Source organism: Phaethon aethereus (genome assembly GCF_964289735.1).
Source record: "Phaethon aethereus genome assembly, chromosome: 1".
Classification (NCBI taxonomy): domain Eukaryota; kingdom Metazoa; phylum Chordata; class Aves; order Phaethontiformes; family Phaethontidae; genus Phaethon; species Phaethon aethereus.
In genome coordinates, this window is record NC_138575.1 from 223754708 (window position 1) to 223775130 (window position 20423).

Genomic DNA, 20423 nt, shown 5'->3' on the forward strand with positions numbered 1-20423 from the left:
TCTGAAAACAAGGTGGGCCTCCTGCAGCTCATGATTGGCACAAGATGTCAGTGCGCTAGTGTGTGTAACTGCCTCCTCTGAACCACCGGCTAAAGAGACCCTTTAACTAGCAGTGCCTAGTGGTGGAAGGCTTGGGAGAAGAAAGCCCCGCACTGAAGCGGTGGGGTGGCTTAATGCTGTGTGACACCCATTTGAATTGGGGTCCTTCTGCATCAGGGATGCCTGAGGTTAACTGCTGAACAGCCCAGGCACTGAAAGGGATGTTTGTCTCTGATGCGGCGTTGACCAGAGGATAACGCGTAGCTGACCTGGCAGCCATGGCTGCACTTGTGTCCTCGGTGCTGTGAGCTGCTGATGGTCTGCTGGTGTGTCCTCAGGAGCGCCTGTCCACCACAGCATCTTGTTTACTGCTGCTTGTGGCAAAACCCCTCCCGTGCTGTCCCCTTTCCGTACAGCTCCATCAGCTCCCCGATCTGACTGGGCTGGCTATGGGGATGGGAGTGGGGCAGGCGCTGCTGGTGCTGTTGGCTGCCTGCGTGGTGATGCCTGCAAAGGACCCGTTGCTGAATGTCTGTATGGATGCCAAGCACCACAAAACCAAGCCTGGCCCGGAGGGGATGCTGTATCACCAGGTATGACTCTGCTGATGTGTCAGGTGGGATTGTCTGGGTCCCCTGTACCTCCCTCCCCAGATGATATGGGCTGGTTTCTGCTTTGGGCTTAGCAACCATTTGCTTGAGGAAGAAAGCCTGTGCCGGGTATGAGGCCTGTTTGTTTGCTGTTTTGCTGTTCTGTTCTAGCAAATGGCTAGGGTAGATGCAGTGATGTGAGGACTTCTGTCAGCTCAGTGTCACCCTTCTTTAACCAGGAGGCCTCCCCTTCCCAAAGCTTAGGTACCCCAGATGAGAACAAGGTAAAGGATGGTGAGAGAAGACACTCTTATCTGCTCCCTCTCTGTGTTGGAGACTCTTCTTGCCAATTGAAGAGCTCTGCCCCCAGGTCCTGGATGGAAATGGGGCTAAGAGTAAGCCAGGGTGCAAGAGACAGGAGTTTGTTCTGTTCCTCAGGCTGGCATTAATTCCTGGTGAGGATCTGACCTCTTCTTCCAACTCTACCTTGCTGTGGCCCTGAACTCTTCAATCCGAAGTGCCCGAGGGTTTGCTGGAGCAGAGAAAAATCTTTTTGCTGATGAAGGCTTCTTGCTGTAGGCTACGCAGGGAGCTGGCACCTACAGCATCTGCTGATCCCCTTGAGCTGCTGCCTGCCCTCCCTGACCAGCCTGTCTCTTGCTTTCTTGCAGTGTGCTCCGTGGAAGGACAATGCCTGCTGCACAGCCAACACCAGTTCAGAAGCCCACAAGGACCAATCCAACCTGTACAACTTCAACTGGAACCATTGTGGGCTGATGCCACCCAAGTGCAAGCGCCACTTCATCCAGGACACATGCTTGTATGAGTGCTCACCCAACTTGGGGCCCTGGATTGACCAGGTAGGATCAGGTCTACTGTGATTGAGACAACAGGGCTTGTGCTGGCTACATGGATATGTTATGTGCTGGTTCCCCATACAGTATGGGAGTCTGCTTTCCAGGGACACTGCACAGTTTCCTGCTGGGTGGAAAGATTCAAAGGACTCTACTAGCCTCTGCTTAGGTAGTCAGACAGGCTGATGGAAGAATTGCTTGCTGTCAAGGCATGTCTCTGCCAGGGCTGAAACTCTTCTGAGATCAGCTCTGGCACCCAATGGAAGGGGCTGGGGGGGAATCTGGGATGTGGTGGATCCTGACCCTTAACTTTCAAGGGCCATCACCAGTGTGCATGGTCCTGTTGCTTTGCAGGCTGACAGCAGCTGGCGTCGAGAGAGGATTCTTCACGTGCCACTCTGCAAAGAGGACTGCGAGGAGTGGTGGGAGGATTGCAAGGACTATGTCACATGCAAAGAGAACTGGCACAAGGGCTGGAACTGGGCAACAGGTTGGTGGGCTGTGTGGAGCAAGCCTCTCCTCGCCACAGCAGCGTCACTGCTGCCCGCCTGGTGGCTGCAGCCAAGGCCCCTAATGGCTCTTGCCTGTCTGTGTGTTTGCCAACTGGAAGGTGGCCAAAGCCACCACCCATCAGCTAAGATGCAGTGATGGGCTGTGGGCAGGTGGTCTGGTCCTCCCAGATGAAAGGACATGAGTGAAGTGTGCTGGCTCACCTTGTTGTTTCCTTTTCTGGTGCTGTCTGTCCTCAGGAACAAACCGCTGTCCCTGGGGCTCCATGTGCAGACCCTTCAGCCAAGTCTTCCCCCGACCACAAGACCTGTGTGAGAAAATCTGGTCCAACTCCTACAAATACACCACAGAGCACCGGGGCAGTGGACGCTGCATCCAGATGTGGTTTGACCCTGCCCAGGGAAACCCCAATGTGGTTGTGGCAAAGTACTATGCTTGGAAGAAGAGGACCTCCCCTGCTTGGATGGAGAACGGGACTCCAGAAACTGATAAAGCTGCGTGTGCTCTGCCATGGCGTGTCCTGGTCCTGCTGCCTCTGGCCCTTGTGATGCTCCCTGAGGTAGCCAGGGGCTGCAGACCCCTTGGATGGGGGTCCCCGTGACTACCCCCAGAAGGGACCTGGCTTGGGCTGCTCCAGCTGCCCTACAAGAGGGGCTGGCATAGGTAACTTAAGTATGTCTGTTCAAACCCGTGGCACCCCAGTAAGTGCTCTGCGTGAGCGTTGTTAGGCCTTGGTACCCGCTTCCAGCCACGGGCAGAAGCAGTTATTTCCTTGCCGCCCTCGAAAGGGCACTACCGCGTATCTGCTCTGGTGCAGGAGCTCCCTCGCGCCTGTTCCCACGCCGCGGCTGTGTGCCGGGCTGGCAGTGCGTCTTCAGGTCCTATGCTGAGCTCCGGTGTCTGGCCTTCCAGGCTGCTCCAGGCCCCTGAAGGGTGGGAATAATAATAAAATATTCCTCGGAATCAGCCTTGCTGTACTGCAGTTGACTACTACCGGGGAGGTAAAGCGCTCTGGGGCGAGAGCTGCTGGACCAGGGGGTGGCAGGGTGGGATCTGTAGGTGGAGGGGTCTGCCTGGGGGTAGGAAAGGTGCAGCCTCCCGGGTCGATGTGGGTCTGGGTGCCGACCGCCCCTCGGCTGCGGTGCTCCGCCCCAGCCCGCGGGAGGAGGCGCGGGGCCGCCCGCGGGTCCGGCCGCAGACGGCGAGGAGAGCAGCGGCTGCCCCGCCTGCTCCCTCTCCCACGCGGCTCCGGCTTCCCCGGGCCCCCCGGCAAAGCGCGGCGCCGGCGCGGCCTGAGCCCGGCGCGCGGGCCCGCGGCGGAGGGCGAGCGGCCGGGCAGCCCGGCGCAAGCGGCGCCGGCTCTCGGCGGGTGCCGCTCAGCGCGTCGCAGCAGAACCGCCCTTGTCGCGCAGCCGTCCCGGCGCCGCGCGGAAACCTCTCCTTTGCCGCAGCTGCGCGGTTCGGGGTGGCGGGTACAGCTTTGCTGCCGCTGGCCGGGTCTTGGCTGTGTATCCGTGGTGCTCCGAAACCCCCCGCTTCCCTGGGGTAAGGGTTCACAGCCTCCCACGTGGGACCTGCCAGTGCCATCGGTAGCTGTGCAAAGGCTTACTCCTGCGCTTTTTTTTTTTCCTTCCTCAGAAGTGAAAACAAGCCTCTAGCGAGAGTTTAGCAACTCTTGAAAGGAATGGCCATGGGGAAATGCACGGGGCTGCTCAGTTTAGGCAAAGTCCACAGCTATCCAGTTTGCAGAGCTTTTCAATTTTTTTTAAATTTGAAATTTTCAGTATTTTTGAATACTTTAAGGAGTCTTTAGAGCAAAGCAGCTCCTCCCAGAAGTTTTTTCTGGTTTCTTGGATTTTAAAAATGCTCCTAATACTACAGCCTCTGTTGTAGCTAGTTACTTACTCCTTGCCTTTACATGAAACATGGAAATGCTTTTTTCTTTCCCTCTAACTTCAAGGAGTTGCCTGCAAAAGCTGACGGTATCCTAGGACTGATGCTGGCTAAAAGTAAAAAAAATAGCATCTAGCCTGTATGTGGGGTATGAGGTTTGCCCTGCCTCACCCAGCTAGAGCCAGGGAAGGGGAAACTCCTGGAGCTGATTCCTGTGACAGCAACCTCGATAAAGGACAAAAATAAAACAACTCTAAAGGCAAAGCTGTTGGAGTTTACAGAAAATCCCATTCAGGCAGCTCCTATGGACTGTGTGTTTGTTGCCTGTGCAGGTTCCAGTCAGCTCTGCCACAACAGTGCAAAAAATGTCTTGTAGAAGCATATTGGGATCTCCTTCGGGGCTGGTGTGAACTCCTCCTATCCCCCAGCAGTGTGAAACTTCTGCCTGCAGGCCTGTCCCTGGAGGGAGAGCTGACCTTGCTGTTTCCAGCCACTTACAGTTTTAGCCTTGGAAAGTTGCTCTGAGATTAGCTGCAAGCGATAGTGCAGCCAACACCTCCTCATGAGAAACAGTCACTTGTAGACACTTGCTCCTCTGACTTATGGCTCCCATGCTTGGCAAGGGTAAAATATAATCTTAGAATCTTTGGGTTGAAAGGGACCTTTTAAAGTCATTGCTCCAAACCCACCCCAACCCCCCCCTCCCCCCCTCCCCAGTGAGCTGGGATCGTTCATTGCGTTCTATAGAAAAGTATTTCTTTATTAAGCTACTCTACAAAAAGACATCCTTGAGGAGAAGAGGCTGATGAGATCAGCTGTCCCTCTCTTAGCACAGTCTAAGTTCATCTGCTAATCTCTGAATTGAGCTAAAAGGTCAAATGTTTTGCCTGCACAGGCGAAATATTCTCTATTTGAAAATATCCTGGGCAATGTTACTGTGGGGTTTGGGGGTAACTGGGGTCAGGAAGGGGCTCACCTGTGGTGTGGGTCTCCTTAATCACACTGTGGAGAGGATGGGGAGTTGCATCTCTCTCTTACCCTGGGGTCCTCCAGGGACTTCTTGGAAGAGCCTGTAGATCCCTCACCAGCAGCTCCCTGCCAGCCCCTCCAGCAGGAACCTTCCTTGCAGGAGCAGGGCACCAGGGTGATGAAGAGTTGTGTAGGTTGGGAAGGGAGGTCTGGGTAGCTGTGGTCCATCACCCCACTCAAACTACAGTTCCTTGGAGTGAGATGTTTAACACAAACACATTCCTAACAGCATCTCTGTTTTGTTTTTTTTTTTCCCCAGCACTGATACCTGTGTCAAAACTTACTCAGTCTTTTCACAAGTAATTTCTTTCAAAAAAAAGATGTAAGTAGTCCATTTTCATGCTCTCTCCTCTGCCAGCTCACCCAGTCTGGGCCATCCAAGAACGAGTTGCACAGATCTTGGGTGCATGGGGAGATGGCAGGAGCATTCTGGTCCCATTGCTGCCAAACTGCAATGTTCACAGGGTGGTAGCAGTGTGTCCCTCTGCTCAGCACGAAGCCATCAAGGAGGGCAATGCAAGCTTCTGGCTGGGCTTGCGCCAAGCCAGGGCATCACTTGTTGGAGACCTGGCTATGCCCATCTTGAAAGCATGTGCAGGAGCCCTCCCGATGTCCTGTGCAGCCCCGTGACCTGTTGCCTGGTCCATGTCCTCTTTGTGCACCCAGCAATCTGCAGGCTTGCTTGTTGTTTGTGACCTGGCTGGCACGGGGACACTGGACTGCCCACGGGGCTTTCGCAGAGCAGTTCTGAGCAGCCGTGTGCCAGCAGGTTGGTGAGGAGGCTGGAGGTGATTCCTTCCTCTTTCTGAACCCTGCCTGCCCGGCAGAGCTTAGGGAGGGCCTGGGCTGCAAGGTGGAAGCTAGAAGTAGCAGCTCTTCCTACCACAGCTTCGTGCCGCATCCTGCTGTGCTGTCTTTTGGCACTCTTCTCACCATAGACAGGCGTGAGCAAACTCCTGGAGCAGCTTCTCCCCACTTCGGATGCTTGTACTAACCCCTGTCATCAGCAGTGTCGTCCCCATTGTCAGAGAGGTGGAGACTGTACATCTGCAGAGGGTTCAGGTACCTGCCTGCTCTGCATGACTATGGCCAAGGCTGCGGGGTGTGGGCAACTCAAGCTTGCAAAGCGCCCCCTCATTTTCTCGGAGGGGGACCTCATCTTGGAGACAGATTTCCAGCCCTGACCAAAATTCCTCCACTTACAAGGAAGTCACCCTGCCATTCAGATGGGGACTCTGGAAGTGTGTTCCTGAAGCAGCTGAAAATTAGCTCTGCAGTTCAGGGCTCAATCTGTGAAAGTTCTTGCTCCAGTCATGACCCTTCGCTGCTGTTGCTGCTGCTACATCTTCAGACTGGGAATCTCTTTTCTACACAGCTCTTCTGGACCATGATTTCTTATACAGGGTAGGGTAAATTGCCTATACTATCCCATGCCTTGGTCCAGGGCATGAGGAGCCTGGATTTCCCTCAGTCTGAGGGCGCAGCAGCATCATCGCCCCACTTTCCCATCTGCTCCTGCTGTGTCACAGGATGCTTCCAAGCTGGCTGTAGGTTTGCTGCTTCTCATTTTTATGGAATTTTGAATGCATGCATGTAACTGCTGCAGCCTGAGAGGTCTCTCCTGTGGTTACACACAAGCCAAGGTCACCTGTAAGGAGGGCTCTGTGTTGGACGTGGTTCCTGGGTCTCAGGATCTAACTGCAAGAGCTGAAAAACAGAGTGGGGACATCAGCCAGTGGGTGGTGTTTGACTCCTTTTGCTCTTTGGCCGACAGAGAAGGTAACCAGTAGAGTTGACAAGATACTACTGTATCTCTAGCTATGATGGTCTGCTACAAGTTCATAGCATCTCTTTTTGTCCTCCTAAGGTAGAATAGAATATTTCAGTTGTAAGGGACCTTCAATGATCATCTAGTTCAACTTCTATTTGCTTTGGGGCACACAGCTTTCTGCATGTCTCATAGAGAAGCCAGATGCTCGAGCTGGAGACTAGAGGCAGAAGGCTTGGAGGAGCCCAGTGCACAGCAAGACCGCACAGAGCTGTAAATGAGGACCCCCAGCACAGCAGAGGCTTCCAGTCCTGAGCATCAACCTGCAGGTAAGCACTTGCACGCTGGGTGGCTGGCAGTGCCCTTTCTACTGCAAGGGCAGCTTGGAGACTGGGAATGCCACCAGCTTTGTGGTCAAGGGACCACAAAGGGCAGACAGAGATCAGAGGGGCAATGACAAGGTGGGGAAAACCAGCCAGGCTCGTTCCTCCACATCTACTGCTCCTAAGACCGCTGGAGGTGAATGGTTCAGCCGTTGTCCCCGTTTGGAAACTAGAGCAATTAATCACAAGAAACTCTCTCCAGACACTACGTAAATTCCTGGAGTATTGCCTAAACAGGTATAGGACTTTGGTGGGGTGCCTGGGGGGGAATTTGAGGATTGAAAAAGACAAATATGGAAGTGTACAGGATTTATCATGGGATGTTTAGCAGAAGGACTGACAGTAGGAGTTATTGGGAATTATTAAGGAATTATTAAAGAAATGTGTGTGTGTGTGGGTGCAATCCACCAGTGAACTTCTGGCCAAAGCATGGAGCAGAGAGGGTGAGGAGTCTGAGGTCTGGATCAGAGAGACCAGGGGTCTGAGAGAGGGGTGTAGGAAGGACCAAGGGTTGGGAGCAGCTTCCAGAGAGACCCTCTGTAGTGGGGTCCCTGAGCTGCTGCCTGTAGAAATAGGTCTGAGCAATTCAGCGTGGGTCCACCCTGGTCCATCGTGCTGGGGCACCCTGAACAGGCTCTGAAAATCCCAGCCTGGAAAGTGGAAAACCCCCGAGCCAGCTGCCAGGCTCGGGCTGGGCAGAGTTTTGACAGGGAGCTCAGGTGAAAAGGGAAAGGAAAAAAAACCCCAAGCAAACCACAAAAAGCGCCATTTGAGGCAGTAAGACCTTGTCTCAGTAGGGCAGCCGGGCAGCAAGTGGATGTTGGGACGAGGTGGACGGGGGGGTCGGGAGAGATGGGGGCTGCTTTTGCACACTGACTCCTTTGGAAATGTCAGGATATTCAGGGAAATGCCGGCGCAGCGGAGATGTCAAAGAAAGGTTTGCCGAGGGCGAGGGGAAGACGAAGGGGCAGCGAGGACGCCCGCGGCAGGCTGAGCAGCGTGGGTGGGCGTCCCGGGGAGGCAGCCGCCAGTGCCCCCGGCACCCTCCTCCGCGGAGCTGCGCGGCGGGAGCAGAGCGTGCGGGCGACGTCCCCCTCGCCTCCGACGGCAGGTGAGCTGCGCTTCCCCGTCCGCCTGGGAGAGCCGCGGTGCCCCGGGCTGGGGCGGGTCGGGAAAACCTGGCTCTGCAGGTGCTTTTCCTGGGGTGTGGAAGGAGAAGGTCAGTGAGTCCGGCTGTGCCGGAGGTTGTGCTTTGGTTTGTGTGGCTTCCCGAAAGGGTGGGATGGTCGCTGGAGACCTTGCAGGACAACAGATTCTAAGGGTTGAGTATTTTCAGTACTTTCTGCCAGATCTGACTGGGTTTCATCCCAGAAACGGCGGGGCTTAGCGCAGGTGGAAGCTGCAGGCGCAGGTTCTCCGGGAAAATGTGAACAGGTTGAGGAATGTCGTGCCCAAGCCGACGGGTCGAGAAGGGGAAGGTGGCTGGTCTGCAAAGGGCTGCCGTGAGCAGGTCCTTGAGCAACGTTTGGGGATGCTGTTGGAGGCTGCGCCCCGCCAGGATCGGCGGGAGCGGAGCCGCGGCGGCACCAGCACTGCGGCGTGCCAGAGCAGGAGCGGGTGGAGAGCCAGGGCTGGAGCTGCGAGTTGAGAGGGAGAAGTTGGTAGCAAGGTGAAGAAAAACTCTTCGGTCTCAGCCCCGTCCCAAAATACCTTTCACTCCCCTGCGATACTTGACTGTTGCCCAGGGCTTATGGCTTTGCCCAAAGAAGAGCTCTGTAGCCACATACAGGAATATTAAACTTCCCCTGGTGTCCGTGGTAATTATTTCAAGGAAAGAAGCGGTGCCACGGAACAGAACTACAACTTTTTCAAAATCTTTATTCTGTATGGTTTTTATTTGCATTTTTATTTGGTTTTTTGTTTGCTTGTTTATTTTTTTGTAGTTGAAAGCTCTAGACTTCAGCAAATTGGACTTGGTGAAACCGAGATAGCAATATCTCATGAGGAAAACATCTAGGAAAATATTTTTCAAAGCTATTTTTTGAAGCTATGCAGTTCATTAAAGATGCAATAAAAAGAGCTTTTTTTTTTTTTTTTGAACCCCATCAGTAGACTGAAGAAGCAGGAAGGGCACTAAAAATCATCATGTATAAATCACCACCTTTGCAGTCATTCCTAGCATGAGAAAAAAACATGAGCTTTTGAGCTTGGTCAAACTAGTAATGATTTACAGAAAGAAATAACAAGAGCATATACAACAGAAACAGAAAGAAAGGAGAAGGCAAAAAACAATTTGCATTTAGTTAGACACATAGATTAATCTAAGAATTACTTTGTTATTCAAATGCTAGGGAAGCATATTGAATGACGAATGATATGAACATGCATGACATTTACTATTTTTTTAAATTCTAAATTATTTTTCCCTGAAATAGTCTAATATCAGCAGCAAAGTAAGAAACCAGGGGAAACAGGGGGAAAAAAAAAAGTTAAGAAAACAGATGGCTCCAGATCACAAGGGCAGTGTAAGGGCAGGGTGACGTTCCCCTTAGAGTACTTAGAGAGCATGCAGGAGCAGTCTAAAGGTTGTTGTCAGATATCTTTGAGCAGAAGATAAATGAGAAAGAAAACCAGTCTGGAAGAAGGTAACCCTAGGGCCTGACTTCAGAAAGGTAGAAAGGGATTAAGAAGTGATAGGGAATTAGAAACCAGTCAGATTAACATTTATTTCCTGAAAAATACTGAAACAGACAAACCAAGTATTTATGGAGCACGCATGGCATATCAAGGAAATAAGTAGCAGTGGCTGTGAATTTCTTAGGAACAAATTGTGACAAAGCAATCTAATTTTTCCTTTAGACAGAGTAACATGCCTTGCTGACAGGGAAGAAACATAAAATTAAATCTGCCTTGACTGTAATTATGCTTTTGACACATTTTGCATTAACGTATTCAGAAACAAGAAAAGAGAGAATAATCTAAATGAAACTACCACAAAGCGAAGGCAAAACTCATTGGAAAAAAGACTTTTTCAAAGAAAAGTTATCAATTATTCATTGTCAAAGATGAAGCAACTAGGGGTTTGAAGGGAGCTATCTTATTTCTGCAGTTATTCACTTTTTTCATTAATGAGCTTTTAAGAAAATAGAGGTTTCTTTGGGTCTGAATGTAGTTGTCATGTCATTTTGGGTACATAGATCTGATCTTGCTTAAAAGATCTGGCCTTTAATCAGTGTATTGCGTATGAATGTACCAGACTAACGTCGTCTTTGTTATTCTGCCTGACTGTTTAAAATTTTTGGTGTAACTCCAGCATCCTTCTGGTGATTGGATAGGGACACTGTTATTAATTCGTCAGTGAGAACAAGGCGGAAGGACTGAAAGTACAGCGGGGAGAAGGCTGAAATTCAGAACTGCCCGGACACGCTGGGTATGAAACCTGAAAGGCAATTCAAACTGTTGGTCTGGTAGGAATGGGAGGATTTATGTCAGTAAACACTAGTATCACACTGGTTAGTCTGGCAGTAATATTAATCTATAGAGGTTTTAATATTCTTTTTTCAAAATAGAAATAGAGTAAGGCAGCACCTCTACAACAAAGCTTTGGGAGGTACCAGGCATGACAAGGCAAACATTAGTCAACAATGTCACAGTTTGCTAAAATAAACAAGAAAATAAAACCCGAAGTGAAGACTATGTCCTATGAGTAGGAGTGTTGTAGCCAGGGCACGCAGAGTAGCCTTCTCGTTCTTCTCAGCACCAAACCCACAGGTGGGGGCAGCTTCTGCAAAGGAACGCAAAGACCCATTAGCAAAAGGAGAGCAACAAATTAATTGAAAGGATGAGGACTCCTTGCATGAATGACACTTTTTTGAGAGGTACGGAGGTGCCACCCAGGAATGTTAGAACAGGTTTGCTAAATACCCTTCTGGCTTGGCTTGGGTAAGCTGTTGTCTTTTAGGGTGGCAGATGGACTACACGCTCTCTTGAGGTTCCTTTTATTCCTGCTTTTCATGTTTCCATCGAAAATTTCACATTAGATGTATATTTTCTGCCAGTGTCCTATGCATCTCATTTGTTCTATGTGTATTTTGATATTCCTTAACTACATGTAGGATAGCATCTTCTGCCTCGTGATATGTTGATCTTCACTAAGCAGTGATGTGGGAGTTTTGAACTCCTTGGAATTATTTCAGTGGAAATAAATACTTGCGTCTTGGTAGACTCACCATCACTCTTGCCCTTCATGTATTTTCATCAGCAAATTGTACAGACAGGTTGGATTTCTCAGCTATTAAACATAACTGTGTATTTGTCTATTTTTCTTGAACATCCTGGATTTAAGCCAGACACTGTGCCCCATGAGTCTCTCATCCAGGCCCAGTCTGAGGACCTGACTGACTCTGGGCAGAAGTGTTATTAATATCGTGTGTTATTACTGGATGCACATAGAGTTTCCTGTCAGAAACCCCCGTGCAGACAAGGTTTCCCCTTCTGACCCCTGTCTGTGTAAACCGTAAGGACCACTAAAAGCACAAATGCTAGAGCAGAGAGGGGTAGTAGATAAGTGTGATCAGAGGCTGTTATTTACATTAACACATTTTATAGAAAGAAGGCTATTCTGCAAGCTTCATCCTCCAACTTACATCCTTTGGACTAATAAAAGAAATTCTGTCTCTTCTGAAACAAAAGGCAGGTCAGCCAGCTGACATCTGATAAAACCACATTTTTCAGAAAAAATGCGTCATTAGTGGTTGTTGTTTGCTGGAGGTAAAAATGGCCCAGCATTAAAGCAATTAGCTTTTAAAAAATTATACATGACCATTTTCTAATGCTGAATCCATTGCCCTCAACAGCGAAACGCTGTCCTTCTGATGAATGAAGATGAAATAATTACTGATGTGGAAGCTATCCTTTTCTGATGGGTGAGTCACCTTGATCTGATGACTGCCAGTGTCAGGGGCACTGCGGAGGTCAGCAACAAATGTCGTTGGGGCCCCATAAGGGTTTATTTCCCAGAATTCGGCGTAATTATGGGATAAGGTGGATAATAAAATCCCACATCATGCTGACCACTTGGGCACAGATCATCCTTCAGTTGCATATGTCATTGCACCTGGAAGGAGGGTCAACAGTAGGAGTTAAGCACTGAATTTGAAAGTGGTCAAAAGCAGGTTTTTCTATAGCCAAGGACGTGCTTCAGAAAACTCACCCCACTATCTTAGACATCATCTTACTATCCAATATCTCTTCTATTTTCTCATCAGATCAGTTTGCTTCAGCACTGCCTGTTTCTTGACAGATACAACGTGTAGCAGGGAAACTTCTCCCTTGGCTCTGTCAACTTGCACTAGCAGCCCCCAGCCTGGCTGTCAGAGCAAATTACACCGAGCACTCAGGTTATTGAATATGGCCCGAATCTTAGTATCCCATATGCAAAATAACTGGCATTCATTGCTCCGGGAGGAACAATACGCTCTGTGACTATCCAGCTCAGTTTGGGTCACAGAACAACCTTGAAGGGTATGAACGCCAGCCCAGCAAAAGTGAAGGTCTTGGTTTCTAAAATTGGAATGCGGTTAAAAAGAAAAGCCTGGGAACAATGTGAATGTGCCCTGGTTTTGAGATTTTTTTTTTTTTTTTTCCTTATGCCAGGTGCCATCTGGGATTTTCCTGGAGCTTTCCCTAGTCCAGGACACTGAGAGTCCAAGTCTGCTGTGCTCCACTTCCCAGCTTCTGCTTTTTAGAGTGGTTCTTCTCCTGTGTTACTCTGGCAAATTACTTATCCAGTTGCAGCTGAGTGCACCTTGGGCAGATTGTAAAAGTCATCAATTTGAACAAACAGGCTGAAAACAGGAACAAACACTTTCATGATGCATAGATCCACCAACATCTATTAACTGTGCTTGGAATGAAGGAGCCAGCTTCTGCATCATAGTGTGGCAGGTGCTGTACTCTCATTTTCCTGTCAATAAATTGTGCTAGCAATAGCAATCAGAGCACAAAATGGAAAAAAAAGGTTTTGGGAAAAACTCATTTGTTTGAGGCCAAATGCCATAGCCTCTAAAAGATGTCCATCTAGTTGCCTGTAGTCACCTTCCTTTACCCAGTGGATAGTCAGACACGGCCAGGAGCTTACCTGGTCCATCCTATGCATCTTAGGATGGGACAAACAATCCCTCAGCAATGCTTTTAACTATTAAGTTTAAAACTATTAAAGGGAGACAGTTAGCCCCATGCCAAAAGAGTGATGTGGCTGATGCTGTGTTTTTCATAGACAGGTGTTATCTATGCTAAAAGAATGCATATAAGATCATAGAATCACAGAATCACTAAGGTTGGAAAGGACCTTCAAGATTATCAAGTCCAACCATTAATCCAGCGTCACCGTGTCCCCTAAACCATGTCCTGAAGCGCCACATCCACATGTTTTTTGAACACTTCCAGAGATGGCGACTCCACCACCTCCCTGGGCAGCCTGTTCCAATGCCTGACCACCCTCTCGGTGAAGAAATTTTTCCTAATATCCAATCCAAACCTCCCCTGGCACAACTTGAGGCCTTTTCCTCTCGTCTTATTGCTGGTTACCCGGGAGAAGAGACCAACACTCTCCCAAGTAAGGGTTCTAATTCTAATTCTATTTTCTAATATTTTCTAATTTTCTAATATTTTCTAATTCTAATTCTAATCATAGAATCCCAGGTTGGAAGGGACCCCAAGAAGCATCTGGTCCAACCTTTCTTGGCAAAAGCACAGTCTAGACAAGGTGGCCCAGCACCCTGTCCAGCCAAATCTTAAAAGTGTCCAACGTTGGGGAATCCACCGCTTCCCTGGGGAGACTATTCCCATGCCTGATTGTTCTCATTGTGAAAAATTTTCCTCTTGGTTTCGGTCAACCTCCCCAGGAGTAACTTGTACCCATTACCCCTCGTCTTTTCCATGTGACTCCTTGTAAAAAGGGACTCTCAATCTTCTTTGTAACCACTCTTTAAATACTGGAACATGGTGATGAGGTCTCCCCTAAGCCTTCTTTTCTCAAGGCTGAACAAACACAGTTCTCAGCCTTTCCTCGTATGGCATGAGATGTTAATATCCTTCCTGCCTTGGCGAGGTGATAAGTTTAAGGTGAAAAAGTTCCTAAACATAATAGCTATCCAAAAGAGCAACTCTGGACCGAGACATCCAGGTCCCAAACTGCCCCATCTCTACCCAAGAGATGGCTGCAGCAGGCACAGACCTGACCTGGCATCTCGCCTGCTCGACGTGCTTCGAATGCTCAAAGGGGTGCCCAGCAGAGGCCCCATTCTGAGCGCTGGCAGCCTCAAAGCCACCCTGCCTACCTCTGCTCCTTCAGCCTGAGGACGCGTCTCTCACTGTGTCTGCATGGCCATGCCTGTGCACGCACTCAGCTCCAGCCGAGACGGTCTGTGCAGCCTGGAAAGCACCTCGGCTCAGCTCAAATCCCCGGTGCCTGGGGAGCTGAGCTGCTGTCCAGGCACTGACGCCTGTGCAGATCTCCAGTAGACCTCCTCCAGCTGCAGCTTAGGAACCCGGGGCACTTCCTGGGCACCGCAGGTGGGTTTCTGTAATCTGCAGGTGATGCTACATGCAATGGCAGGGACCCCGAGGAGGCTCAGCACCTCCTCCAGCATCCCACCAGTCCCCAGCCTCCTGCTGCGTACCCGACGCCGAGGGCAGCCTGGGGCAGCGAAGGGAAGATCTGCGTGGCCGCTCGCAGGACGCGGCGCGGGCAGGCACGAGCGCCGCGCTGTGCCGCGGGCACCAGCGAGGCGGGACGCGTGCCCGGCCAGGAGGGAGGTCTGCGGCTGGGCTCACGGCACCCGTGCGGCTGCCACTTGCGGCTGAGCACAGGCGCGGCGGAGCAGCCTTCCAGCGCGCGCGTGGCGCTTGGCGGCAGCGTGGAGTTCGCCGCAGGCAGAGCGTCCGCCGCGAGGCGGGGGCCGCTCAGGCAGTCAGCTCCGGCCAGCGAGGTGTTCTCAAGGCTGGACTTGCCGAGGTACCCGAGCTGTCTGGTGTCTTCCGTCTGTGCTGTGCAGAAGTTGCTCTCGGGCAGAAAGACGCAGGAACCAAGGATGAGAGGGCTCAGGGGAGTCCGATTTTTTCATCTAGTTTCAGTCATAAGGTTCGCTCAACCCTCTGCACGGGGAACAGGATGTTTTTCGTGCAGTGCATCACGCTAAGCCCCAGCGCTTCTCTCATTCACACCTCTGCGACTCCCAAACCGCAGCAGGCACATTAATTCGGCTCTGTGTTTATGCCCACGCTGCGGAGAGCAGCGCGGCGGCTCGCTGCCTGCCCCGCAGAGTTCAAAAGCAGCCCCAGCGGGGACGTGTTCCGCTGGTTGCGTTTGCTTTCCCCCTGTTTCCACCACGAGAGAGTCCCAGGGTGGAGGACAGAAAGCCGTTTTCTTCGGAATACACGTAAGCAGGTGCACGTTCTGCAGTGGTGGTATTTAACCCTGGAAGAAGTTAGTGGAAACATTAGGAACATGCTGAATTCTCCAGATTTAAGTTTTTTAGAATTTGACTGAGTAACCTTTTGGAAGATGCTTTGGAGAAAAACAAGCTGCTGGGTTCAATACAGTGTGCGTTAATGATCAGAGAGGGCGAATGGGGAAATGACCAGTCTAGAAAGGTTTCTGGCATATAACAAATGTAGTTTCTGCCTGCTTCCCTATAATGACTGTAAGCCAAAGTACACTGAAAAACAATATTAAAGAGCTTTTGGATGGGGGCACAGGGATTACATGTGCTTTTTAACAATGAATTGAATGGACAAGGAAACATTTCAGGAACGGTATAGTAAGGGCATGTTAACAGTATGATAAGGAGTAGCATGCTAAGTATTCTCAGCGATTTCTTTCAGATCTGATTGATTGGTTTTCATCCCGGGAATGGTGGGGTTTAGTGCAAGTGGAAGCTGCGTGCACAGGTTGTCCAGGAAAATGTGAACAGGCTGAGGAACATGCCCAAACCGACGGGTCGAGGAGGAGGAGGCAGCTGGTCTGCAGAAGGCTGCTGTGACCCAGGTCTTTGATGAGCAATGTTTTGGGGATGTTGTTAGAGCTGAGGATGAGACCGGCAGCATGGAGGCGATGACGTACACGGAACAGCGTATCCTGCCAGTATACTCGGACAGAAAACGGTGAGGTTGTGGGACTCTTGCTCTGGCCCATAGCTCACTTTCCATGGTCCTGTGCAGCCTCCCGTAGACCTTATTGCCCACAGCAGGGACTCACTGCTGCCTGTGGGTGCTGGTCACCTGCGGAACGGGTCCTGGGTGCCACCGAGCTGCAACCGCTGCCGTTGGGCTGCTGCTGCACTCCACCTCCGGGCTGCACTGCCGAAATGCTGCGGTCTGCTCCGGTCTTTGACCTCGGCGTGGCTGCAGTCAGCCCCTTTCGTACCCCATCCCTTGGATTTCCACCCACCCCTGTCCTCCCCAGCGCCCCTTTCCCTCCTTTGGCCCTTCCCCTGGGGGTTCCTTTCTCAGTTTTGCAGTCCCACAGGGCTCCCAGGTATTGCAAATCCTCAGTCCTTCATTTCCCACTTCTTATCAATCAGCTACAAAGGCCAGGCTGACCCTCCCCAAAGCTGAGCCTGGAGTTTCTCAATGGCCCGTCAGTTAGTGTCTGAAGAGTTTTAGTCCTTGCTGTTGTCTCCTTTATCTATGAGGTTTGTTTCTGCGTGTCTTCTGTCTTTCCCTGTTGCTTACTCTTCCCTTTCTGCTGCAAAGGTCTCGATCTGACAATCTCAGTGAAGTAGATGTTCTCACCCACCATGTAGCCTCGTGGGGACTAGAAGGATTTTGGGAAGAGGCAACAAAAACAACCAAAGACCTAAAATAATTTCCATGCAGGGAAGAGCCGGGTTAACTAGGACTCTCCAGCCTGGAAGAGGGACGAATGAAGGTGTGAGGAGTGCTCCGTAAAATCCTGATTGACTTGAAGAGGATCTTCAGGTGCAATTGCTCGCTGTCTCTTTTAATACAAGAGCTAAGATGCATTAAATAAAATAGCAGGTGGCAAATTAAAAACCAATTACAGGTGGCGGTTTTCACTCAACAGGATTAAGCTTTGGAACATTTTGTCAGAGCGAGCTGCAAACGCCGAAAGTTTGCAGGGGCTCAATCGAGCAGCAAGACAAATCCACAGGGGAAAAAATCCGTTACAGAATTCAGCACAAAAGACTGCTCTTGCTTCAGGAGGTGCCGGAGCCTCGGGTCGATGGAGGTTAGCAGAGCAACGATCCCGCTGTGCTTGCTATGCGCTGCTCCTTTCCCGAACGCTGCCTGGCTCACAGCGTCAGCCAGCCGGAGCGCCGGGCTCTCCCCAGCAGCCACAGAGCCTCCTCGGGGGCGTCCGCCGCCCCGGGGAGCAGCGGACCCTTCTGCAGCCGCACCACCTCCCGTCCCGAGCCGGGGACGGTGAGAGGGGCTGCCCGGAGCGGGGAGGGGAGTCCGGCCCCAGGGAGCATCCGTGAGTGTGTGGCAAGGAGGCAGGACATCGGGCGGGGAGAGTCCCTTGCTGTCATCTCACCCCGACAGCCGGGGGAAACAGCCCCTCAGCCGCCGCGTCCTCCCGCTTCCGCACGGAGGAGTTCTGCACCTGCCACTGCTCCACGGTGATCCCGGTGCCAGAAAGGCACCCAGACCCTGTGAAGTATCACTTAAAATGCTGTTTATTAGAGCTAACACTATAAGGGAAGAGAGGACGCACAGATAACCTTACATCCTTCCAGATGCTGGGAACCCTGAGTTGCGCAGGGTGGAGCGGGTGTGCAGCATGCCATGCAGACCTCATCCGAGGAAGGGTTACCCCATTTTGGTCATTCGAGCGATTATAAAACAATCTGTTCCCATAACCAGAGTTTCCGCAAAGAAACCTTGATGCAGGAGGAAGACTGGGCAAGCGAGGTGGTGGGGACTGAGGCCACGGAAGACAATGCCGCATTCCCTACCCATCCCATTACAAAGCTGACACTTTCTCCCCTGGTGAATGCATTGGAGGAAGAACCTTTGTAATAAGAGCCAAAAAAAAGCAGCATCCATGTGCAAGTTTGCGACAGCCCGTGAGAGGACCAGCCAGGATCTGGATGGCATTTCACGGTGCATTTTGCAGACATTCCACCCAGAATATCTCCTCCAGCAGAGCTGGGACCAGGTGCTGGGTCACTGCACATACAAACATGGGGCTACTCCGGTCCTTGGGGGGTGCGACTACCACCATGTAAAACCAGCGTGGGCATGGGCGTCTTCCGGATGAGCAATGGACGGATGCTGCAGAGCGGGTGAGACACAAAATGGGGGAAACGGATTAAGGGTGCCTGCGCCACGGCACATCTCTGCTCGGCAGCGGAGACGCGCAACACGTTTGTCTGCAGCGGTGCCACGCATGCAGCTGGCACGCGGGTGGCCAGAGCAGTTAAATACACCGTCTCATCCAGCCACAACCGGGAATGAACCGGTGCCATGCAAATCCAAGAGCCGGTGGGACTAGTGGTAGCTCTGCCCACCCCAGGCTTCAGCTGCTGGCCCCAGCAGCTCGGCATCGGCCGGCAGCCCGCAGCGAGCCCTGGTGCACGCACGGGCACGGCCGGCGCCCGGGAGCCCGGCGCAGCCCGGCGCTGCCTTGCGTCGCACAAGCACCACGCGGAGAAGGAGGTTTCTCTGGTGTGTGCACAGCTCCTCGCACAGCCGGGGCTCGGCCCCCAGTGCTTGTGAAGGCAGATTTGGCCCTGATTCCCCGTTTTTTCTGTCTCTTCCCCCAAGTACCTTCCTTCGGGGTCCCTGGGGGGTTCCGAGAGCTCCTAAGCAGCTGTTTATGGACAGGGTGAGTCTGGCTTGGGCTTCCTCACCGCAGTGAAAGCTGAGCCTTGGTGTCAGCAGAATTCGGTAAGTTTCTGAAATGCAAAGGGCAGGAACGTTGCCGTCAGGTTTCATACCTCAGACAGCACTCGCAGAACCTGATCTGGATGCTTAGAGGTTTTGCTATACGGTACTCAATGACAAAGTAAGAGAAGAGTGTTTAATCCCTTCTCTCTGTTCTAATTAATATGTTAATTCATGTGGCTTTTTTTTCCTGGTTACAGAAGAGTTAGAAAATATTAAACTCAGAAAAGATCTCTGTGGTTATTTGTTCTGACATCCTGCATCTCACGAAGAACTTCGTAACCAATTTACTCATCAAGCCCATAGTACAGGCTTCAGGCAAAGCATACATCTCAGAAGAATTTCTGTTCTTAGCTTTACAGTTCCAAAAGGTGACGAATTTATCACCTGTCCTTTTTTATTTTCAGATTTGCAAACTAGCAGTGTCTTATTTCATCCAATTTCTGTGTAACTTCAATTTCCAGTCACTGGGTCACGTTGTGCTTGAAGAGTCATCACTGTCAACCATGCACCGACTGGTGGAAAATTTTTAGATCAATTTAGCTTTTCTTTTGCCCATCATGTAGTCTAAACTAAGTCAGTCCTTCAATAAGGGACTCGTTTCCCCAGAGAATTAGAAAAAAGTCTCTACTTTGATATAACTCTGCAAGGTTTGATCTTATATAATGTTCCTTGTCAGCGCTCTTCCTGAAGTTTCTGGACCTCTATTTCCCTGGGAAGATCCCTCATGTGTGGCAGCGACTCTGTTGTCACGCAGGGATCCAAGGGTTTCCCTTCAGGAGGGATTAAGCAGCCAGCATTGCGTGTCCGGTTCCCTGTCTCACTCACAAGCACCGCCTGCCTTGTCCAGGCTATTCCGCATGTCGTACGCAGGGAACTCTGCATTGCCACGAGATTTATTCCTGCAGCTCTCTTCCTCTGAAAGCTCTTTCTCTCTGCTGATACCTCAGGTGAAATTTGCATTAAATTTGTATTTCAATTTTTTCAAGACATTATTCCATTCTTATCTATTGGTTGAACAGTTACAGGTTTTGCTGGATAACAAGTTATATTTATCATGAAAAAAATGAAAACAGCCTCAGTACTGTAATCCACCTTCCCAAGGCAAAATCTGGATCACAGCGGGTGCAAAAGCATAACTCACTGCTGGATGGACAGGTGTGATCTAATCACGATTTACGACTTTAAAGCGGTAGCATTTAAAAACAAACATTGCTGTTGGGAACCTCTCACATATTGAGGTAGCTGATAAATTTCAGAACTCCTTGATGCTTTTGTCTAAATTTTTCTCTCATTCATGAATATTTTATCCCACAGTCATCAACGAAAAGGGAAAAATAATCAGCAGCACATTCATTAACCACGGCTATGAGCCTGGGTAATTTATGAAATTTGTATCGTCTGCATATATGCATATGTGTGTTTTCTGCTTACAACTAGATTGGAA

The 20423-nt window shown here is 50.7% G+C and overlaps 1 protein-coding gene across 1 annotated transcript; it reads left to right on the forward strand.

The window, feature by feature from the left end:
• Window positions 1-494: 494 nt before the first annotated feature.
• Window positions 495-2594, forward strand: LOC309417777 (folate receptor gamma-like; the record flags this gene model as incomplete). Its single annotated transcript, XM_082015324.1, has 4 exons — window positions 495-632; window positions 1301-1489; window positions 1838-1973; window positions 2233-2594. 4 exons carry the CDS (start codon window positions 495-497, stop codon window positions 2592-2594), a joined length of 825 nt encoding a protein of 274 aa, XP_081871450.1.
• Between the last annotated feature and the right edge of the window lie 17829 nt (window positions 2595-20423).